We start from the raw sequence: 22,909 nt of genomic DNA, 5'->3' as shown, positions 1-22,909 counted from the left end.
CCTGCTTTTCTCTGGTAGCCACAATTGACTGTTTGTGCCCACAGCTGAAGGCGGTGATTGAGGATTACCTGGAGGAGTACAATCAAAGCAACACCCCAGAGCTGAAGCTTGTGCTCTTCATGGATGCAATACAGCACATCTGCCGAATCAGCCGGATCCTGCGGCAGGCTCCAGGGAATGCTCTTCTCTTGGGTGTTGGGGGAAGTGGGAGACAGTCTCTCACCAGGCTGGCATCTCACATGTAAGTAATGTGCTCCTGTGCATATATTGTGCAGCAGAATCTCTTTTCCTGCCCTTCCTGCTAATGGTTACATGTTTTACTGATGGCTAACTCTTCAGAGCTCTCAAGAGCTAGGGCTTAGTTAACATGCACATCTACACTAGAAAAATCTGTAGAGGGACTGGGAGCTGGGCAGCAGGAATGCGAAGACAGGAGTTACTAGTGACAAGTGATCAGGTGACACTGGTAGCCTGGCAAGTAGGACCCATGAGTTTTGAGAGCCAAGAACTCAAGGGGAAAACATGAAGGGCCAGGGAACTAGGCTGGGAAGCAAATTCTTCCAGCTCTTAATATGTGGTGTCATCCTGGGAAATGCAGACACGGTTCCCACGGCCACCAGCCTCTGGAGGCAGCATCACAAAAAACCCCATGTTCAGTTGCTCTCTGCACACTCAGGCACTGGGCTCAAGAAACGCTGTGACTTTGTGAGCTCATGCAGTTGTAATTCTGGTTTCTAGCTCAGGTATCTCTGCTTTGAGTAGAACATGCTCTTGGGTTGGTGGCTGAGCATGCACAAGGACAGACGTGTGCTCAGGACTCATTGCAGGAAAACAACTTGCTTGAGACCTTTCCCCCTGAGTCCATGACACATACTCAGGATTGATGAAAGAGGAGATTTTAATTCGATGTAACTTGATAGGCTTTTCTTTCCTTTAGGGCAGATTATGAGTGTTTCCAGATCGAACTGTCCAAAAATTACGGCATGACCGAATGGCGAGATGATGTGAGGAAGATCATGATGAAGGCAGGCATTCAAAGTCTGCCCAAGACATTCCTGTTTGTAGACACACAGGTACAACAACATTAGGATGGTGGACTCCATCTAAAAAGGACTCAGAAACAACTCTCTAAGCTCAATAAATCCCCATAAAGAGGGTTGAGAATCTTGGTACAAACCAGGCACAACTTGTATGTCTTTAGTAGCCTACCTTCATCATCTTATAAAAAAGCTGCAGGGAAACTAAAGGTGGAGCATCTGTTGCTAGAGGGACTGTAGAGCTGTGTGTGAGTGGGCTGATTCTTATGTTGCTCAGGAAAGCCTCTTTCTGCTCCATCCGAGGGTTTGGTGGGATGAAAGCTTTCAGACCCAGATGCCTGAAGCTAAGCACTACACTGAACACTGATGCTAGAAGTCCTAAATAACATAATTCTCTTTCTTTTCAAAGATACCAGTAGATTTAGGGCCTTATGCCTGCTGGTTCCACAGGATAATGTTGGCTTCTTACTGTAAACTGTAACTTGCTAACGACTAGGCCAACTTCTGGAATTCATGGTTATGTTCCCCACAGGCTTTTTCACTGCCTTCATTAGCACAGGAATGAAGCCCCTTCTGGCAGTGCCCTAAGCAGCGAGATGAGCATATGTCAAATGCTGCTTATTCTTGCATCCTCGTCCCTGCAGTGAGAAGCATATCTGAGAGAAGGGGGGGCGTGGGAGGGTGCATTTACTCAAGTAGATGGATGCTGTGTATTTCTGATTTAGCAAAGGTGGAGAGGTGAGTGTAGCTCTGCAGGGAGATCATCCCACAGACTCTGACACATCCCTACAATTACTCTTGTCTCCCACATCGATGAGCTTTAACCTAATAGCAAAGTGTTTTGTGCTGGAAGAATGAAGACCTAGAGCAACATGGTGCCTGGGGTCTGTTTGCAGAGTCGCTGCAAGTCAGCGAGCGAGGCCCTGAGTGCAATTTGTGTGTAAGGAGACAGTGAATGGGCAGAAGGAGACTTGTTCTCAGACACACCCCCACCCCTGAACTGGCTGAACATGGCCATTCCATTGGAAATGCTGGGCAAGGTCAGAATATGCGTTACTGGATCTGAGAGATCACAGAAGTGATTTCTTATAACAGAGACTGAGGGCTAGATTTGTATAGAAGCGATCCCCATGGCATGTGGAGACATGACTATCTTTTGACTTAAGAAATGCTTTTTCTTTTTTTTTTTTCCTTCGCTATCATCTTCGTAGATAAAAAATGAATCCTTCCTTGAGGATATCAACAACCTGCTCAACTCAGGTGACATTCCCAATATTTACAGCCTCGATGATGAAGACAAGATCATGACAGCTATGAAGCCTGTTGTTCGAGATCTAGGACAGCAGCCCACCAAGGCAAATCTGATGGCTGCGTACACCAGAAGGGTTTACAGCAATATGCACATGGTCCTGTGCATGAGGTACAGTTCAGGGATAGGACTTCACCCTGTCAGTGTTGATTATTCCCTCCTTGGCCTTTGCCTTGCATCACTTTGTCATAGGACCTTTGTTTCCAAGCCCCTGACTTTGGAGGAGGAGTGAGGTTTGCATACCACCTTCCCATAGGACTGCAGACTGTTTTTTCACACTTTGCTGGTTTCAAGATGAAGTTTGAAAAGTTTAGGAAAATAATTATATGTGATCCAGATTAAATACAAGCTTCCTCCTCCTTCATGCACCATTGAACTGTTTGTTACAAAAATATCCTGCTTGAACTGGGAGCTCAGTTGCACCATGTTTACTCATTAATCTAGTGCACAGTCCATGAGCAGCTCGCTTGCTTGTTTGCAGGGGCATTCTCAGTGCAAGTACCAGAAGAATTGGGGTCCTGATTTTCGTCTGGTGGTGCAATCTCTGCATTCACCTGCTTAAACTAGACTTCAGATCACTTTTCCTTCTTACCCTTTAAGTGTTCTCCCTAGGGAGAGACCAGAAAAACGTCATCCCACAACTATCTTAATAATTCCAGTATATCCCCAGGACTTCCAAGGAGTGAGGTGCAACATGCACGGAACTTTCATTCCCTATTTCTCTCCCTCCTTTTTCCTCAGGTGTTTCCCTTCCTTCTTCCTCTGTAAGAGTTCAGAATCGTTCTAGGGAAGTAGGAAAGCTGTTTTATCCTTGCATCTATAGATACTTATAACATCTCTTTTCTGGATGTCTTTCCCTCAGCCCTATTGGAGAAGTCTTCCGTGCACGCTTGAGACAGTTCCCCTCTCTTGTGAACTGCTGTACCATTGACTGGTTTAACAAGTGGCCTGCAGAAGCCCTGCAGTCTGTTGCCTCCTCCGTCTTGCAGGAGATCCCACATCTTGGTGCCAGTACTGAAGACATCAGTGGGATGGTAGGTGCCACACGCAACACGCAAAGCATGGTTCTTGTGTGCAAAATGTGCCATGTCTCTAGACACACAGACAATGAGTGCAGGACACACCTGCAGAAAGGTCCTACCCTGTAGCAGAAGTGTTTCATGGCAGGGTCATTCAAGTAGAGAACAGGTTAGTTTTTGTATGCCTTGAAATGGCCACGTCCATTTGTCATCCTGTCTCTCTGTGGTACTGAAGCTCTTCTGTGACTGTACTTCAGGCTCTCTGGACATGCACGCCCCTTGTGCTTTCTGTGGGCATCACACTGACTTGCCCACCAGACATTCAGTACTGAATAAGATTGTTTCTTTCCTTTCACCTCGTAGATTCAAGTGTGTGTAGAAATCCATCAGAGCGTGGCAAAGAAGTGTCAGATGTACCTAGCAGAGCTGGGCAGACACAATTATGTCACTCCCAAGAGCTACCTTGAGTTTCTCAGCACCTTCAGTTCCCTGATTGGAAAGAAGAAACAGGAACTGAAGACAGCCAAGAAGAGGATGAAAGGGGGCCTGGACAAGGTTTGTCCTTCATACCCAGGAGAAGTTTGGACCCCCACTTACCTACTCTGAGCAGTGTACTTATAGCTGCAGAGATGCAGTGAGATGCCCTGCACATCTCCTGTGTAACAGGAGAAAACTCATGCTAAAGCAAATGAGAACTGTGCTTTCCGCAGGGGCAGTCTTTCTGAAGGTCTGTAACAGCTCTAAAAGAATCATGGTCCCCAGTCTTTGGGGACCATAAACCTCTCAGGATGTTTCTTATTAACCTTTTAATGGAAAGCCCTATAACAGCAACATTGTTCTGATGGCTGATTGCCATGAGCTTACAAAGTAATGCCTCTCGTGCAGGCATCGTTAGGCACTGCTGTTCACAAGCACAGCACCAGCTTGTTGCTTAAGCAGGGACCAGGGTGGTACCTGCTTTGTAGAGCCTGGCCCTGGGCAGGGAGCAGCCCCCAGGGCAGCACAGCCCTTTCCTGGGGTTTTCCGTGGGTGCTGCCTGTGCTCTCACTCTGCTCTGCTCCCACAGCTCCTGCAAACAGCAGAGGATGTAGCAAGGATGCAGGAGGAGCTGGAGTCCGCCCGCCCTCTCCTGGCACAGGCAGCCAAGGACACAGAGGCAACGATGGAGCAACTGCAGGTACCACTGCTGGATTGGTTGCCTGAGCAGCTCTAAGCCCAGGCTCCTGTTGCCAAAAGGGGTCATTCCCCCACATCCCATCCCCGGGGAACTGGTCCAGTGGCAGCCTGCCTCTGCTAGCCCAGGCCTTGCAGTGCATCACATACAGTCACTTGTGCCAGTGCAGCAGAGGGAACTGTCCTCTGCTGGCTGTCACTGCCTTCCCTCCTCCTTGTGTTCCTTCCTGCCTGTCTTCTACTGTGGGATGGCCAGACTGAGACAGAGAGAACAGACACTAACATCATACAGCTCTGCATGCAAAAGGAAAGGTGTCTGCAATCTCTCATCTTCCCACGTAGTTTTGGGAAGGTGGCCTGATCCACTCACAGAAAAAAAAAAATGGCTATATTCCACATCCCCTTGACACCTCCTGGTAGAGTTTTAACCCTGGGATAGACATAAGTGACAGTTTTAGAAACAAAACCCTCAACGTATCTCCTTACTCCTACTCTTTGCATCCCTCTGCACCTTTTCCCTATGCTAAAAGGAAAAATGGGTAGAGCAGCTAGTTCCTGCAGGACACAGGCACAGCCAGAACTAGAGCTTGTGGATGATCTCTACAGGCTGGCAAAACGCTCTTGCTGGTATGATGCAGAAAGGTGATCCTCTCCTGCATCTAGGCCCCAGCATGTGTCTGCTGGAGGAGTATACATGACCTTCTAGAACAGCTGTAATCCTTACCTAGCAGTGCTGAGCCAAGCCCAAGGAGTGCTCTGGCTCCAGCACACTTCTGAGGCTGTCTGCAATGTTGCAGGTGGACACAGCTGTGGCTGAAAAAACAAGAACCACTGTACAAGCTGAAGAGATGAAGGCCAACACGAAAGCTCAGGCAGCTCAAGCCATTGCTGATGATGCTCAGAAGGACTTGGCTGAAGCCCTCCCAGCCCTGGATGCTGCTCTTGCCAGCCTGAGGAACCTCAAAAAAAATGATGTTACAGAGGTAACTGGGTCATGGGGGAGGGTGGTAGGAGCTGGGTCTGGTCCTAGACAGCCACTCACTTTGCAGCAGTAACCCTTCTATAGGCTTGCAGCATTCTCAGCCTCTTGCAGCACCTCTGTCCATCCCCCAGAGCTCACACAATTGGCAGCTGCCCATGCAGCTGCTCAGCTTCACAAGCAAAGAGTTTTGAAGGGCAGAGAGGCAGCAATGGGCTCCTTGGTGTTCCTACATGTTGTTTCCAAATTGTGCCCGAGAGGGTGTTGAGGGGAGCTCACCCCACAGTGCTTGTCCTTGAGGGTCCACAGTGCAACACCAAGCATGGGACGGATCTGGCAGCACGCTGTCTGAACCATCAGGCTCTTTTGAAAGCGGATTCACCACAGGCAGAGAAGAGGAAGAGGCAATAGCTGGTGGGCTAACTTAAAGGAATACTGGCTTGAAATAGGACAGTCAGAGAAAGGAGAGTGATTCTGAGCCTGCTGAGTGTCACAGCCTGTAGCCAAGAGAGGTACTCAGCAAGTACAAGACTTTGCCACACAGGGAGTAACAGCTGTGGAGGGGAGGGACTTATTGCTCTGCATTTGTGAATAACACACCTTTTTATTTCCCACAAAACATACAAAACTCCTTTCCCCAATAGGTGGAGAAAGACACAGTGTCAGTACCTTTGCCCCCAGCACCATTCCTCTTGTAGAGCTGGCATGAGGAGTCTCCTGTCTATGCAAGGCTTCCAGTGCCAACTCACAAGGTGCACTAAGATCTTACATACCATCTAATCCCCCCACACCAGCTTAAGGAGACTCTTCATTTAAGGAATCTGTCACAGGAGCCAGGACCACAGGAGTTTTCCCTTAGTCCAGGATTATGACCCAGCCCAACCAAAAGGGGACACTACATGGCAGGGAGCAAGCATCCATTTGATCTACTCCTTTTCATAGGGCCGCTCATTCATTGGTCCTTCAGAGAAGATGACACCTGCTTCTCCAGCTCTTCCACCACCTCTCTCAGCCGATCCTCATTGCAGTAAAAATACACATAAAGGTTGCGCTCTGTCTGCAGGAGAGGATTCTCCAGAGCCCTGCGCTTCACCTTCAAGTCACTCAGGAGGTCTACCAGCATCTGACAGAGGTTGTCCTGCATGGTGCTCAGTTGCTGCATCAGCTTGGTAATCTCCTGAGGGGCAGAGCCCAGACACATGTGAACATGCAGAAAGAGGGGGATTTAGAAAGAAGGGGATTTCCTCCCACCCATGGAACAGCTCAGCCCACCAGAAACAAACTGCCCACCTGGCTCTGACCTCCAGACACACCAGTCCAAGGAACAGCAGCAGCTTACTGGGCCAGGGCACCCCAATCTCTATACTTAGTGTATGTGAAACATGGTAAGAATCACCTTTGTCCCTCAGCCAGCCAGTGCCTCACTGGATGACTTCTGGGACAAGGCAAGAATCAGGCCAACCTCCTCTCCTTCTGTGGGCTGAGAGGCTGTAAGTTCTGCCCCTGCACCCAGGGCAGATGGCACAGGGGGCTCCGGCTCCCAGCCCCGTGCCACCCAGCAAGGCCCAGTGCAGCAGGAGTGCTTGCTTACCGGAGAGGAGAGCTGCAGCTCGTTGGAGCTGTTGTACAGCAGCCGGTAGAGCTCCTCTGTGAAGGTCTCCAGGGCAGGGAGCTGGGACATAGGAGCTGCCAGCTGTGCTTCCAGCACCCTCTGGTCCTGAACCAACTGGGAGCACCGGGCTGCCAAGGTTTCATAGCTGCGGAAGAGCTGCTCCTTCTGATCTTGCCCTACCAGCATGTCCCAGAGCCTGCAGGAGGGGACAACCAGTCAGCGGTGTGAGCAGTGTGCCATTGCTGAGGGGACATTGTACACTGTGTGACTGGGATTTAAGCAGCTGTGGTGCAAAGAGAGGACAGCAGCTCCTCGTGAGCAGCCCATGTCCTGAGGTCTGGTAACAGCAACATAAAGGACCAGAGTGGCTCAAGATCCAGTCAGGGACTCCTTGCTCGTGTACACCAACACCAGCTGCTCCAGGGCTGTGCAAGGAGGACTGAAAAGCCTGTCAGTGCAAGACACCTAACCAGAGAAATCCCTTGCTCCAAGAACTTTGTGCTTCCTTCTGGCCCAGCTCTCCTTCTCCTTGGCTAAACGCTTGCCTATACAATCTTCACCTTCACATCCTAGGAAACCCTCTGTTCTCTCTACTCATTCCCTTCTCCAAGCCCGTGCTTTGCTGCATCAGCCCTAGCCACCCAGAAAGAAGCAGATGCCATCTTCTGGAGAACTTCACACCACCATGGAGTCGAGGTGGCTCTGCACTGGCAGAAAAGCACTGCTAGACTGCCTAGTAGCTTGAGTCTGCTGCATGCCTCTTCCCTCCCCATGCCACCTCCTCCACATCTGGTTTGTTCCTCATGCACACACACACCCAGGCCCTTACCGTACAGCAGAGAGGTCTTTGGGGTCTATCCATATGCGTGTACAACTGTTCTGGGAGGAGCTGGCATCTCTGAAGTATTTCTGCTGCTCCTGCAGCCTGGTCTGGGCTTCCCTCATAGCCATTGCCATCTCCCCCAGCTGAGCAGCCCTCTGGTCCAGCTGCTTTCTCTCACGTTTCAGCTGCAGTTCCAGCAGTTCCAGGCGGCTGTGCTGGCTCGCCAGCCATGCAGCTGCCTTCTGCTGCCTCCCCTCGATGTCCTGCAGATGGGCAGCTTCCAGGCTGAGCTGCCTCTGCAGGACGGGCAGGAGGGAGAGACGGGCCTCTGCCCTCAGCAGGGGCGGCAGCTGGTGGGTCAGGGTCTCCATGATGTCCCAGCGCTGGGCATGAAGCTTCTTCTGAAGCATGGCAGCCTGACGCAGGAGCTCTGCTTTGACAGCATGCTGTGCAGGGAGGTGACAAGACAGTCTGGTGTCAGGGTGCATCGCTAGCTCTGCCAGCCCCTCCTGCTGTGTCAGCTGTGCTCCGGCATCGGAGAGGAGGGACTGCCACAGCACAGGCAAACCCTGCTGCAGGGGGTGGTGGAGGAAAGGGAACACTGGCCCTACCTGGTTCTCCTCAAGAGCTTCCAGAGTCCTCTCGACCCACTCCAGTGCAGCACAGTTGCCCTCCACTTTTGCTGACATGACGATAACCTCCCTCTGGGCACAGATACGCGCTTTCTCAATTTGGCTCAACTCCTTCCAGAAGCTGTCTTGGTCTAGCAGTAGCTCATCTCCATCAGTCCCAAGGCTTTTTGGCATCATTGTTTGCTTAGTGTCCATTGTCTCTGTGGCTTCTTGGCTGCCGTCTCTCTCCTCATCATCCTCCATGCTCAACACCTCTCTCCCATTCCTGCCCTCAGATAGCAGCTCTGCCCTCAATCCTTGGACCTGGCTTGCTGGTGCCTCCAACCATGGTGTCTTTGCACACTCTTGATAAGGAGCTCTACTTGTTCCTTCCAGTATTTCCCAGTCAGAGTCCATCTGTGTCCCAGCCTCCAGGCTTTCCTTCAGGCTGCTTTCTCCCAGTGCACTTGCTCCCTGAACATCTGGAGCCCAGACACTCCCTGGTAGGACCTGCTGGATGAACCTCTGAAACGCATCAGTGGCCTGTTGTTCTAGCTCCATGTAAGGGCCAAGATCCATCTCACACATAAGTGCTGGTGGCCGGCCCTTCCCCTCATACCACTCTGCCAGCTGCTTTGCAGCCTTGCTGATCTGGCACAGGACAGCACTGGTTTGGAAGATCTCCACTTGCAGATCCGCCTGAGCCTCCTTCAAGTCCTGCTGCACCACTTTCTCTTCCTCCTCCAAATACCTCAGCTCCTGATGCAGGTTGGCTGTCAAAACCTGCAGCTTGTTGTGCCGCCAGAGCAGTCGGTCACGATAGTCCTTCAGCTCTTGAAGCTCCTGTCGCAGTGCCTCCACATCCTCTGGTATCGTGCTTGGGAGCTGCGGCACCTGGAGGCACGTCTGCAACGCCTGCTCGAGGGCATCGCCTTCCAGGATGGGCTTGCCTGCAGCCAGCAGGGCCTCGTAGGCGTCCACCTCAGCCGGGCTCAGCACATTCTCCTCACTCACCGTGCGGCAGAACCAGTCGAGGAACTGCTTTGTCTGAGGGCAGTCAAAGAGCCAGTCAAAGTCCTTCTCACAGAGGCTGTCTGCATGGGGGTAGAACAGCCTCAGCGTCGCCACAAACTCTGCCCCTCTGTTGACTGTGTTAGATGGAGAGGCCTCAGAGTGTGCCTGGCTGAGCATGGCAAGGATGGTCAGCACTAGAAGGGAAAAAGGAGCCATCCTTAAGGGTCCTGACACTCACAGCCATCTCAAGGGTTCTGCAGCAGCACTCCTAGCTGCCCACTTGAGGAGAGACTCAAGCAGTCCCTCCCCAAGTGCTACAGAGCAGCTCATGGGCTGCAGCATTGCTATGGTGGGGTACAAGAAAAACGAGAGCCCTCAGAGCAGGGGAGAAAGCCTGTCCTTACCGCCTTCCCATCCATCCTCCTCCCCAAGGCCACACAGATCCAGCTCCTTTGTCAAGACATATTCAGTCTGCAAAATACACCTGGCTCAGCATCAGGGACAGCTTTTTCAGCCTACTTGTAGTTCGCTCCATGCCCTTTCTGATAACCAGCTTTCCCTTCAGATGCCTCTGCCCTTCCTGCCTGTGCATTGCATCCTCTAAATGTCCTGCCTCTGCTCCCCATCTCCCCAGGTCAGCTGCGGGACGAGCACCCCATCTCACCAAGAACCAAGCCAACCCACTGTCTCCATTTGTGTTTTGAAGGTACGAGCAATGCAGCGGCCTCCCCCTGGTGTGAAGTTGGTGATTGAAGCTGTCTGTATTATGAAGGAAGTCAAGCCCAAAAAGGTGCCAGGAGAAAAGCTTGGCACCAAGGTGGATGACTACTGGGAGCCAGGCAGGGGCCTTCTCCAGGACCCAGGGAAGTTCCTGGACAACCTGTTTAAGTACGACAAGGTAAGTGGTGGCAGAGGGAGACCAGGGCTCAGGTGTTGCCTCACAGAGATCCAAGACCTTTGAGACCCTCCTCAGTCAGATCTCTGGCACCATCATCACCAATCTCCATTCTCTCCCACCATTCCTTGCAGGACAATATTCCAGAAACTGTGATCTCAGCCATCCAGCCCTACATTGACAATCCAGAGTTTCAGCCAGCTGCCATCGCCAAGGTCTCCAAAGCTTGCACCTCCATCTGCCAGTGGGTCCGTGCCATGCACAAGTACCACTTTGTAGCCAAGGCCGTGGAGCCCAAGCGGGTAAGAGGCAGCATGACCCGGTTGCGTTAGGGAACACAGTACAACCACCCCTTTCTGCAGAGTCACTGCATTCTGCAGGTCAGGACACAATGTTCAGAACAACGCTTAGCAGCGCCAAGGCCTCGAAACACATTGATATAACAAAGTAGAAAAATAAACAAACAAAAATTGGCTTAGAATGGTGGGACAGAAGTGATACGTTGTTCTTAGTGCCGAGTTCCGGGCTCAGCAGAAACTGTACTTAGAGAAGCATTTCCTCATCAGCCTTAATCCTTGCCTAACCATTTCTTTATTATTATTTTAGTGCAAGCAGAGGAACCTTTTTTCCTCTTCACCACTGGGCCACATCCTGAGCTTGTGTAAGCTGGCACAGGCTCTAGGCTTTCAGGAGCTCTGCAGAAATGCCCTCCTTATCCCTACTTTTATTCCAGAGCTTGCAGAACATCCTCCTGGAGTTACGCAGGTCAACCTTTGTCACAGGGGAGGATCTCAGTATCATCTAGTGCTTTTATGGAAAACCATCTCCAAGGTCTCTGGCTTTGGGGAAGAGCCTGACCACACACGCAACATACCCACCATTTCCTTGTGCATCTCCACAGCGAGCCTGGCAGGAGGCAGAAGAGGACCTGCGTGCCACTCAGCAGGTCCTCGATGAAGCCAAGCAGCGCCTGCAGGAGGTGGAAGATGGCATTGCCATGCTGCAAGACAAGTACAAGAACTGCATAGCCAAGAAGGAGGAGCTAGAGATGAAGTGTGAGCTGTGTCAACAGAGGCTGGTCCGTGCCGATACGGTAAGGGACAGAGCTGGGTTCTGTCTGCTTACATGAGACAACCTGACTTCAGGTCAAAGAGCACAGTGGTGAAAACCTCTGTGTGCCTGCAACTCAGGACAATCCTAGGCTGGAGCTGCCTGGCCAGATCTCAGCAGCGCAACAATACTGAGGAAGCTAAGCTAGCCAGGCACTGGTGTGAAAAGCTGCTGTCCTCCTGTGGAGAGCTTCTTCAGCCAGCTACAGGTGTGCAGGACAGCTGAGAGCAGCCCAGTAATCCCAGAATTAAGTGCTCACAGCTGGGGACAGAACTCAGGATATGACAGGGGCCACACTACAACCTCTGTTCACCTGCAGCATTACCCAGGTCCAGTACATGGGGTTAGACCACTTAGACCACTAAGCAGCTCTCACATGTGCAACTTACCTCACAGCTCATAAACAGCCTGGCTGATGAGAAGGTGCGCTGGCAGGACACTGTCGAGAGCCTGGATTACAAGATCAACAACATCACTGGGGATGTGCTGGTTGCAGCTGGCTGTGTGGCTTACCTGGGCCCTTTCACAGTAAGTGCACAATGTTCCCTGCAAGGGGCTCGCTCAGCTGCTCTGCTCCCCTGGCCTCTTGCTGCTGCTAGCCAGATCAGCTGGGAGAAAGGAGCAGGGCAAAAGGGTGCGAGGTTCTGCCTGGATCTCTGTGTTTGTACCAGAGGCACAGAGAGTCCCATTTGAATGGAAATAGGAGGGTTTAGATGCTCACAGCAGACTAGCTGCAGCTGAAAGAAAGGATGTGATGGTGCTTATCATGGCAGGGACAGTACCGTGTGGCACTGTGCAAGGAGTGGATGAGGCAGGTGTCAGAAAACAACATTCCTCACACCAAGGAGCCAAACCTGATCAGCACCCTTGGAGACCCTGTGGAAATCCGCTCCTGGCAGGCAAGTTTCTGAAAAACCTGACACTTCAGGCTGAAGATGCCTTAGGCAAAGGCTGAAACAGCCCCCCCTCACCCGTACCAAATGACAGACCCCAAACCAAACAGCTCAATAACGACCAAGCACCTCCACACCACAGAGCTGGAATTGCTACCGGGGCTTCTTGCACAATGAGCAGGAGAAGACCTGGCAGCATCCAGGGCAGCAGCCACAGCTCTGAAGGCATCAGCCTTAACCCGTGAGGCTTCCACATTACAAACCACAGGCTTAGAGCAAAGCACTGGCCACAGCTTGGCCAAGCCTAACTCAGCAGCTTCAGGTAGCGCTGCAGCTCTGGGCTCAGTTGCTATCGGTGCTCTCACCACCATCCCCTGGCCACCACACCAGGACCATGGAGGGGCTGGGGCAGCAAGGGCTTCTTTTTGATCAGCTGTCTTGTGCTACCAGGTGTTCCAACAGCTTTTTCTGCCCTGTTAGGTTGCCGGCTTACCCAATGACACCCTCTCTGTGGAGAACGGAGTAATAACACAATTCTCCCAGCGCTGGACTCACTACATAGATCCCCAAGGACAAGCAAACAAGTGGATCAAGAATCTGGTAAGAGCTGTGGGGAGGAAAGCCAGGTCTGCCAGGATGGGGGAAGCAGTTTTCTGTTAGGAACTGCACAGATCAGCCTTGGGCTTTAGGCTCCAGAGCTGGAAGACCCACCACTGTCCCAGCCCAGCCTCCCCATCTGTGTTAATACCAGGTGGATTTCTCTGCTTGGGGAAATGAGCACAGGGCAGGAAGGGGACCAGCTATAAGCAAGTAAGGTAAGGTAAAGTATAAGCCATATTCCCATTCTGGCTCCCCACTAGTATCCTGGGGGCCTTACATCCTTCACCACACCCTAAAACACACAGGACAACACCAGCATCTCCCACAACAGCCTGTAGGGTCCCAAGGACAGAAGGGATCAGGGTGGTGTTACCTGGCTGGCGAGCACAGTCCCTGCTGCCAGAGCACTGGGGATGCAGACCCTAACCTCTGCTCTTCCTTTAGAGAGGCACCCACTGCTCTTTTGAAGGCTCAGGCAGCTGCTCCTGTTTTGGTCCCCCAGGGATTATTCCCACCCACCTGCTCTCACTTTGCAGGCAAACATGCTGACTTACCAGCGCAGGGTTTGGCAGGAGCATGACTCTCTGAAGGAGCTTCTCCCTATTCTCCCCCTTCCTGCTGCCTCCTTTGTCTGTCACTAGTGCCTGGTGATGTGGGCTAAGCTTGCCAAAGTAGCCAAAAACTAGCTGAGCAAGAAAATATGTTATTTCTGCTGCTCCCAGTACACCAGTGAGAAGTGTACCACACACCAGAGCTGGGTGTGAAGGTGGGCAGGACAGTGCAGGTACCCTGTCTCCCCTGCTGCCTTTCAGGAGAAAGTGAATGGCCTGGAGGTGACCAGACTGAACGACCGAGACTTCCTCTCCACTCTGGAAAATGCCATTACCTTCGGGAAGCCCTTCCTGCTGGAGAACGTTGGCGAGGAGCTGGATCCAGCTCTTGAGCCTGTCCTGCTGAAACAGGTTCTGTGTCTCGCCTTGGCAAGGAGGGCGCATGGCTGGGCTGGAAGTGGGGTCTGGCTGGGCTGTGGTGGGACAGGGTGGGATTGCAGGTCTCTCTGGACAGGCAGCACTGATGGGCATGATTCCTGGCGTGTACTCATTGGTCTTTGCGAGGGCTCTGACATGTTGGTTACCTCCTGCACACCCCGGTCTCCTGCCAGCGGATGTTTTACCTTGGCCATCAGGTTCAGGCCTTCAGGTCTGCTGGGCAGCTTTGAGCTCGTCTGTCCAGAGAGTCTTCAGACTCTCTCCTCACTACAGAGCGCCGGGCACCACAGGATGCCTTTCCTCATGAGAGGTGGCCATCCCAGCCTTCCTGCATTTGTCCCTCTCTGGTACAGACCTTCAAACAGCAAGGCAGCACAGTGCTGAAGCTGGGGGACACGGTGATCCCCTACCATGACAGTTTCAAGATGTACATCACCACCAGCCTTCCCAACCCTCACTACAGCCCGGAGGTTTCCACAAAGCTCACCCTCATCAACTTCACCCTCTCGCCCAGGTACCCGCTTACTCCATCAGCTGCCCACCTTCCTCAGCCTCTTTCCTCATGGTCCTCGAGCTTTTGGGCCTGCTGTTTCCCCCTCACCTCCATGGCTTTTGTTGTAGTGGCTTGGAAGACCAACTGCTGGGACAAGTGGTGGCTGCAGAGCGGCCTGACTTAGAAGAAGCTAGAAACCAGCTCATTGTTAGCAATGCTGAGATGCGTCAGGAGCTGAAGAAGATAGAAGACCAGATCCTGTATCGGCTTAGCACTTCTGAAGGAAACCCTGTAGATGACTTGGAGCTCATCAAAGTGCTGGAGGCATCCAAGCTCAAGGCAGGAGAGATCCAGGTCAGAGATGGAGGTGCTCTGTGTGTGCTGCTCTGTGTCCCCTGCCAGCACTGCACTAACCATGACATCTCTGTCCCCTAGGCCAAGATGATGGTGGCAGAGCAGACAGAGAAGGACATCAACATCACCCGCCTGCAGTATGTGCCTGTTGCCGTCCGCTCGCAGATCCTCTACTTTTGTGTCTCAGACCTGTCCAATGTGGACCCCATGTACCAGTACTCACTCGAGTGGTTCCTCAACATCTTCCTGATGGGGATCAGTAACTCCAAGAAAGCAGGTGCCTGCCCATGACAGCCCCATCCCCTTCCTTACCCTGTGTTCCTGACTTGGTGGCAGCAGAAGGCAGGACACCTGTGAATCATAGCAAACATGCCTGCTCATGTCAGCTCTCAGCACAGCTCAGAGCTGCCCCGAGTGGTGCCCACACAAGAGAAGGGAAGGTTTGGTTGCAGCCAGCCCTCACTTCTCTTCCCCACTGCTTCTCTGCTGCCCTGTCTGACCAGGCAGGAGAGATGTCAGTGCCAGGGCATAGTCATGGTACATGCTGTCCTGGAAACAGTGTAACTCTGTTTGTCACAGTGTCACCTCCACACACAGGTCCTGGCTGCTGCTGCCGGGCTGGGGCAGCTCTCCCCGCCGCATCAACCGGGCTGGTGGTGGCTGGGCTGTGCAGGCTGCCGCGGTGCCACATGGACACCCTCCCAGTGCTGGGGCCTGTCTCACAGCTGTGTGCTTTCACAGGGGTTTCTGTGCCGAGTCTGTATTTGCGAGCAGCCTCTGTTCTTCCCAGGCAGGGTGCGGGTGTGCCTCCACCAGGCACTGACAGCTGACAGGGAGAGCACCCTCCATGTCACCCACAGCAGCCACCACCCTTATCTGGTTGTTGCCTTTTTTTCAGATGCTGTGAAGGACCGGATTGAGAACATCAACAACTACGTCACTTTCAGCCTCTACAGCAATGTGTGCCGTAGCCTCTTTGAGAAGCACAAGCTCATGTTTGCCTTCCTGGTTTGCGTACGGATTCTGATGAACGATGGGCAGATCGATATGGTGAGCAAGTCACCTTGATCCTGTGATGGGATCCTGTCAGAGCAACTCAAGCCCAGCCTGTTCAGTCCCTTCGAAGAAGAAGAGGAGCCTTGTTCCCTGAGGCTGGGGACAGGCTGATGGGAAAACCCAGGACCACTCCCTGCACTCAGATCTCAGACCTTTCCCTGTGTCGATGCAGAGCTGCTTAGCCTAAATCACCTGCAGCTTGGGCGGGTTTGCTGCCAGACTGCTGCAAAGGTTAGGAAGTTCTGAGGGAGCAGGCAGAGATTAGAAGACATAGAAAAGCTACTGGCAGCTGAACAGTGATGTTGGTCTCACAAGACCCTCCAGTTTGTTTGTTCCTCAACACACACACACCTGGCAGGGGAGGCAGCCAGAAAGTTACTACAGGATTTTACTTGGACACAGCACAAATCCATGCGCCTCAGGCCCAAGCAGGTAGCCTATGATCCCTCACCACGTCCTGTCTTGTTGCCAGGAGGAATGGCGGTACTTGCTGTCAGGAGGGACCATAAAGGAGATGCAGGAGAACCCAGCTCCAGGCTGGTTGAATGAGAGAGCATGGGGAAACATCCTGGCCTTGAGCAACCTGAAGAACTTCTCCAGCTTTGCCGATGATTTTGCAGCCAACCTTGCAGCGTTCAGGGCCATTTTTGACAGCCTCAAGCCTCACAGGCAAGTGCCCCCTGCAATATTTGGCGCTTCCCCAGTGGAAGCAGCTCTGGTTCCTTGCTGATGATTTCAAAGCTACTGACAACAGCCTCAGCCAAGTGACTGAAACGTTCTTGTCCCTTTTGAAATCCCAGTGGCTGCTTGCAGGGAGCTTGGTTGCTTCTTGGGGAGCTGAAGAGTCTGGCACATCCCCCTAAAACGCACCTAATTGCTTTGCAGGCAGCCCCTGCCTGGGAAGTGGGAGACTGAGCTTGATGCATTCCAGAAGCTGCTGGTTCTGCGGTGTCTGCGGGGAGATAAGGTCACCAACGCCATGCAGGACTTTGTGGCACTGAAACTGGATCGGCGGTTCATTGAGCCCCAGGTAACCAGCCAAAAGGAAGCACTGGTGGGGCCAGGAGTGCGTGAGGAGGCCTTGAGCTTGCTGTCAATGGGCTGTCAGCACTTTCCAGCTGCAGTGAGAGTGCTCCCGTCTCTCCAGCTGCAGAGAAGGGGGACACCGAGTGTCCCTACAACTGGGGAACCACGTCTTAGTCAACAGATCTCCTACCTATGGTCCACCACTTAAACTGCACTGGGAGGATGCAGGTAGTTCAGCCATATGGAGGAAGAGTTTGGCTGACAGATGGGAAAGTGGTCACTTCCCTGACCCCGCTGCTGCCAGACGAAAGCTATAGCAGGCCCTTATTGAACGTGTTTCTGGCCTCAGCACCCAAGAGCACACTGTTGCCTTGGAGAGCAGCTGGCGGACCGGGGAATGAGGGGGTACTGCACGTGGTGCTACCATGGCCCCTCCACTTTCACCAACATTCTGTGTTGCAGACCTCTGACCTCTCAGTCGTCTTCAAGGAGTCCACTGCCACCACCCCCCTGGTGTTTGTGCTGTCCCCAGGCACTGACCCAGCTGCTGAACTCTACAAGTTTGCTGAAGAAATGAGGTTCTCCCAAAAGCTCTCTGCCATTTCTCTGGGCCAAGGCCAGGTAAGCTGCTGGTGCTGACCTGGGGCAGCACTGTCCTGCTGGCGCTCCCAGTGATCTCACTGAGCTCAAAGGAGGTCAAACACACTTGCAGCACAGTGAAAACACCCTCTTGCCTCAGGATTCTCTCTCAAATCCGTGCCTACGTCATCCATTCCCTCCACCTTCTCACACCATGACCCACGGGCTTGCAAAAGCTGCATAAGGGCCCTTGCTTTGCCATCAGACAAGGAAGATCTAGCTGAGCCATGGGGACAAAGCCAGGCTATAGCTCTGGAAAGTGGTCCTTCCACCCAGCAGCTGCCTCCCTGTCCAGCTCGGCAGGGCACAGCCCACAATGGACAAGGGTCTCTGAGCTCTCCTCATCTGCCTCCTTAGGGCCCCCGTGCTGAAGCCATGATGCAGAGTGCCATGGAGAGGGGCAACTGGGTCTTCTTCCAGAACTGCCACCTGGCCCCAAGTTGGATGCCTTCACTGGAGAGACTGGTTGAGGGCATTGACCCCAGTGAGGTGAGTGGTTCCACTGAGCAGCCTGCCCGCCCTGGGGGGATGGGGAGGCTGAGCCCTGGGAGGAGCCCAGATCTAGTTCCATCCATCCACAGGTTCCCCATAAAACCAGAGTGTCAGTGCAGGAGCAGCTGCAGTGGCTGTGCCTGCACCCCCTGAGCACGTGCTGCCCTCTGGATTTCCAGGTGCATCGGGACTTTCGCCTCTGGCTCACCAGTCTTCCAAGCAACCACTTCCCTGTGTCCATCCTCCAGAATGGCTCCAAGATGACCATTGAGCCCCCCCGCGGGGTCAAAGCCAACCTGCTCAAGTCTTACGTTAGTTTCAGTGATGACTTCTTGAATTCTTGCCCCAAGGTAAGACCCAGGTTGTGCTTTGGTTTGCAGTGCCCAGCCTGTGCCTACTTCAATGTATCCTCTCCACCTAGATGTTTCTGCTCTCTGGGCATAGATCTTCTGGGGTTGGGCTGGTGGTATTTCTCATAAGCCTACAGCTCCTCTGATGAGCCAATTAGAAGTTTAACTTTGAGAAACAGAAGCCAACAGGATTGCAGAGGCCTGGCACAAGGCACTTTCAGCTCTCTTTAAGCACAGGAGGAGGGCACAGCCTTCCCAGCACAGCAGCTGACAGGTTTCCACCTCTCCAGGCTCCAGCTGACATTGCTGAACTGGCACATCTACTCTGCCAGGTCCCTGGAGGAACCTGCCCCATTCTAAGATGCCTTCTCCAAAGCTGAGCACCTCTTCTCTCTGCTTCCCTCCCACAGGTCACGGAGTTTAAATCCTTGTTGCTGTCACTTTGCTTCTTCCATGGGAACATGCTGGAGAGGAAAAAGTTTGGGCCTCTGGGGTTCAACATCCCCTATGAGTTCACAGATGGAGACCTCCGCATCTGCATCAGTCAGCTGCAGATGTTCCTGAGCGAATACACAGACATCCCCTACAAGGTAAGCATGTGAGGTGGGTTCTCCCACGGGAGGAATGGGCTCCCAGTGTACGTGTGAGTTGGAAAGCCAGGGTGGGTCCCTTGCAGGTGCTCAAGTACACGGCCGGGGAGATCAACTACGGGGGCCGTGTGACTGACGACTGGGACAGGCGCTGCATCATGAGTATCTTGGAAGATTTCTACAAGCCCGAGGTTCTGACTCCTGACTTTGCCTATTCTGAATCGGGGGTCTACAAGCAGATCAGCACCTCTTCTGATCTTGATGTGAGTACTCCAGCAACAAATTGCAGCTCATAGATGCAGGGGGATTGTCGTAGTACAAAGGGGATCTACTCCTCCCTGAAGCCCACTGCATTGCCACTTCCTTGGGGGAATATAGATTTGTAAGAACATGGGGATGTTCAGCAGCTTTCAGGAAGCTGCATCTGTTTCAAACAACAGGAGGAAAATCTTGTCCCTGTGCACAGGAGGTGGTAGCAGCTATCACCAGAGTTCCCCAGCTGAAAGCTTTTATACTCTGAATCATTTTGATATCACACACCTAAAGTACCTGAGGAGCTCTGCAGGAGGCACAGCAGGAAGCTCACTGCCAAGCTGCCTGTTCTTGTAGCATGTTTGCTTCCACACAAACACAATTTGACTCCCCAGCCATACCACAAACCATGGCCATGGCCTCTGCTTAGCCACCAAAGCTGGCTCAGAGGAGCTGCCACCCTCTCAGTGTCCCCAGCAGCCCCAGTCCTGTGTCAGGCAGCATTGCTGAGGACACACAGAGGCTGTCCCTCGGTCGAAGCTGTGAGTTAGGTCTCCTGGTTCTGGCAGGAGACAAGGAGCTCTGTAAAGGTCAGGTGAATGAATCTCAAACACCAAGACAAATATCTCCCCACTGAACCTGCTGGTCTGTGATCTGTTGGGTTTAGCTTATCCAGCAACCACGGCTTAGTCATTTATTCTGGGCCAGGCCCAAAGGGGCACCACAGCTTTATGGCTGTGGTCTCAGCCTCATTATTTGTTTGGGCTCCTCTCCAGGGCTACCTCCAGTACATCAGGGGCCTGCCCCTCAACGACAGTCCGGAGCTCTTTGGTTTGCACGACAATGCCGACATTACCTTTGCTCAGAACGAGACGTTTGCTCTGCTGGGGACCATAACGCAGCTGCAACCCAAGACCTTGACGGTGGGAGGACGCAGCAGGGAAGAGGTGGGTGACCCGATCCCATCAGTGCTCTGGCAGCCAGTGCCTGGCATGGGCAGCGAGCACAAACACCAGCTCTCAGCAGCTGCCACCCTGCCTGCTGGCTGCCAGCAAGGTCACTGCCAGACAGCCATTAGCTCTCTGCCCCCAGCAGACATGGCCGAGAGGATTCTCACCCACTTGCTGCTTCTCTACAGCTCGTGGAGGAAACTGCCAGGGAGATCCTGGCAAAGGTTCCTGACCCCATGAATGTGCAGGAGGTGATCCGCAAGTACCCACTGCTCTACGAAGAGTCCATGAACATGGTGCTGGTGCAGGAAGTGATAAGGTAAACCCCTGTAGGATCATGTCCTGGGTCAGTGACCAGCTGGTCCCTTGGGGAACAGCAGAAACATGCAGGCCCCTGCTCCCACCCACCCGGGAGGAACCTCATTGCTGAGCATGGCAGCGGCGTTGACAGCCACAGTAACAACTGTGTTGTTCCAGCCAGGGCCTTCACGCGGTCCCTGTCCTGCAGGAACTGACTAGTGTCTCCATCCACTACCATCAGTAATCCGGGGTGGGGGACAGCTATGAGACCTCGTTGAAGAGGAATGGGGCTGTAGGTTACATGGAAGAGCTTCACTTGTACAGAGATCCAGACCCTCTCTGGGCAGATGTGGGTGATAAACCACTGCACTGAGTCACTCTGCTCCCTCTGCTCTTTCTCTGTAGGTACAACAAGCTCCTGGAGGTGATTGCTCAGACACTGAAGGATTTGCTGAAAGCTCTCAAGGGCCTGGTTGTGATGTCCTCTCAGCTGGAGCTGATGGCCAGCAGCTTGTACAACAACACTGTCCCCGAGATGTGGAATGCCAAGGTATGTGCCCTGGCCAACCCAGCCACCTGCAGGAGCTCACCCAAACCAGGGGAACGGGTCATTGACCACCACAGCTGGCCTGGGCTGCCTCACATGGAGCTGGCTCTTCTTACTTCTCTGGCGTGGAGATGTCTCCTGCCCAGTGCAGCTCACGGTTGTTCCCGGCCCCAGGCTGGATGAGCCCCTGAGCTCTGGGCAGCTGCCAGCACTGGGGGCATGAGGTCTGGGCTGTCCTTGTGTGTCTTCAGCACCCTCCCTGTGTGTCCCTGCAGGCCTACCCATCGCTGAAGCCCTTGGCATCGTGGGTGGATGACTTGGTGCTGCGGATTGAATTCCTGCAGAAATGGATCAGCCGTGGGATCCCCTCCGTGTTCTGGATCAGCGGGTTCTTCTTCCCCCAGGCCTTCCTCACTGGGACACTGCAGAACTTTGCCAGGAAGTCCGTCATCTCCATTGACACCATCTCATTTAGCTTCAAGGTGAGTCAGACAGGGGCTCTGGATTTTTCTGGATTTTTGAGGAATCTGCTGCTAGGCAGCCACAAAGGCAACAGCTCTAGCCCTGACCTGTCCCAGAAGTGAACTGCAAGCTGCCCATGGACCCCATTGCCCCCTTTGTGCTTAGATACACCTGCCCATTCTGCCAGAGACCTTCACAAAGCACAGAGACCTCTCTGCCTCTCAGGACCTGCCACATCCCTCTCCACAGGTTGTCTCACAGCCTCATGATGTGAGATGCCAGAAAACCCAGCTCAGCTCATCTGAACACTGGGGTGGGCTCTGCTTTGGTAGCACTGACTTAGCTAAGAGCAGTTTAAAGGGGTCCTGGGGTCCCCCTCCAGGGACAGGCCTCGATCAGGGCCCTGGGCCCACTCTCTGCCGCAGGTGATGAAGGAGTCAGCGAACAAACTCACCCGCCCTCCCAAAGAAGGCTGCTACATCCACGGCTTGTTTCTCGAAGGCGCCCGCTGGGACCCCACTGCGTTCCAGTTAGCAGAGTCGCGCCCCAAGGAGCTGTACACAGAGATGGCTGTCATCTGGCTGCTGCCTGTCCCCAACCGCAAGCCTCCAGTCACTGGCATCTACCTGTGCCCAATCTACAGGACTCTCACTCGTGCAGGTAAGTGCCCTAAGACAGTTCTCCAGAAGCAAGGGAGATGGTAGAAGCAGATGGGAAAGGCAGTCTGGGAGAGGCTGCAGGAGCTCCTCCTCCTCCTACCATACATCGACAGGGAGCTGGGCACTGTTGGCTGAGACCACGCAAGGAAGAAGGTTTCTCCTGCTCTGGTTGTGGAGACAGAGCAGATGGGGACCCTGGCTACACAGCAGTGCCTCTGGCCAGGCTCTCCTTGAGCCCACATCCAAAAATACACCAGCCTTTTCCCCCAGCCCTGCTTAGCCTGGCACCTAGCATGGGGATGGGCCAGGGGATCTCACACACGGTTACTTGTATGGGACTTCCCATCAGCATGCAGCAGCCAGAGCTGCAGTACCACCCTCCTGCCCTCACTTCCTCCACTACAGGCACACTGTCAACAACGGGCCACTCCACCAACTACGTGATTGCTGTGGAGATCCCTACAGACAAGCCCCAGAAGCACTGGATCAAACGGGGCACAGCCTTGATCTGTGCCCTGGACTTCTAGCCAGAAACCCCCACCCTGCGCAGAGGTAGGAATCACAGGCAGCAGCAGAGCCAAGCGCTGACTGGCAGCAGCTGTTCCCCCTCTCCTTCCGCCCTCCGAGCTGTGTCAATAAATCCAAGTTCGCCTCCACCAGCATCATGTTCACTTG

At 53.3% G+C, this 22,909-nt stretch overlaps 2 protein-coding genes across 4 annotated transcripts in view; one reads left to right on the top strand and one right to left on the bottom strand.

The window, feature by feature from the left end:
* The window catches only part of DNAH1 (dynein axonemal heavy chain 1), a 74,078-nt gene extending 51,185 nt beyond the window's left edge, over positions 1–22,893 (top strand). The window contains exons 49-79 of one of the 3 annotated variants that reach the window (XM_065075075.1): positions 45–241; positions 938–1,073; positions 2,249–2,457; positions 3,209–3,380; positions 3,729–3,920; positions 4,432–4,542; positions 5,336–5,521; positions 10,284–10,475; positions 10,607–10,774; positions 11,374–11,565; positions 11,979–12,110; positions 12,356–12,481; positions 12,956–13,075; positions 13,888–14,037; positions 14,418–14,578; positions 14,686–14,911; positions 14,993–15,188; positions 15,810–15,961; positions 16,440–16,640; positions 16,857–16,997; positions 17,456–17,614; positions 17,990–18,121; positions 18,304–18,474; positions 18,885–19,064; positions 19,151–19,327; positions 20,093–20,263; positions 20,455–20,585; positions 20,972–21,116; positions 21,389–21,595; positions 22,001–22,235; positions 22,640–22,893. In XM_065075075.1, coding sequence (XP_064931147.1) covers positions 45–241; positions 938–1,073; positions 2,249–2,457; positions 3,209–3,380; positions 3,729–3,920; positions 4,432–4,542; positions 5,336–5,521; positions 10,284–10,475; positions 10,607–10,774; positions 11,374–11,565; positions 11,979–12,110; positions 12,356–12,481; positions 12,956–13,075; positions 13,888–14,037; positions 14,418–14,578; positions 14,686–14,911; positions 14,993–15,188; positions 15,810–15,961; positions 16,440–16,640; positions 16,857–16,997; positions 17,456–17,614; positions 17,990–18,121; positions 18,304–18,474; positions 18,885–19,064; positions 19,151–19,327; positions 20,093–20,263; positions 20,455–20,585; positions 20,972–21,116; positions 21,389–21,595; positions 22,001–22,235; positions 22,640–22,761 — 5,190 coding nt within the window. In that variant the 3' untranslated portion in view covers positions 22,762–22,893. Of the gene's footprint in view, positions 1–44; positions 242–937; positions 1,074–2,248; positions 2,458–3,208; positions 3,381–3,728; positions 3,921–4,431; positions 4,543–5,335; positions 5,522–10,283; positions 10,476–10,606; positions 10,775–11,373; positions 11,566–11,978; positions 12,111–12,355; positions 12,482–12,955; positions 13,076–13,887; positions 14,038–14,417; positions 14,579–14,685; positions 14,912–14,992; positions 15,189–15,809; positions 15,962–16,439; positions 16,641–16,856; positions 16,998–17,455; positions 17,615–17,989; positions 18,122–18,213; positions 18,475–18,884; positions 19,065–19,150; positions 19,328–20,092; positions 20,264–20,454; positions 20,586–20,971; positions 21,117–21,388; positions 21,596–22,000; positions 22,236–22,639 lie in introns of all 3 variants that reach the window. The other 2 variants (XM_065075074.1, XM_065075076.1) reach the window with 2 other exon arrangements.
* Positions 6,102–13,555, bottom strand: LOC110363586 (HAUS augmin-like complex subunit 3). Its single transcript, XM_021296474.2, has 5 exons — positions 13,449–13,555; positions 8,564–9,771; positions 7,959–8,398; positions 7,109–7,325; positions 6,102–6,694 (listed from the first exon to the last, which is right to left on the bottom strand). Exons 2-5 carry the CDS (start codon positions 9,752–9,754, stop codon positions 6,470–6,472), a joined length of 2,073 nt encoding a protein of 690 aa, XP_021152149.2. The 5' UTR covers positions 9,755–9,771; positions 13,449–13,555; the 3' UTR covers positions 6,102–6,469.
* Positions 22,894–22,909: the final 16 nt, after the last annotated feature.

Source organism: Columba livia, chromosome 10 (genome assembly GCF_036013475.1).
Source record: "Columba livia isolate bColLiv1 breed racing homer chromosome 10, bColLiv1.pat.W.v2, whole genome shotgun sequence".
Lineage (NCBI taxonomy): Eukaryota > Metazoa > Chordata > Aves > Columbiformes > Columbidae > Columba > Columba livia.
Note: the sequence above shows the minus strand (reverse complement) of the source record. Positions and strands in the feature narration are given on the sequence as shown.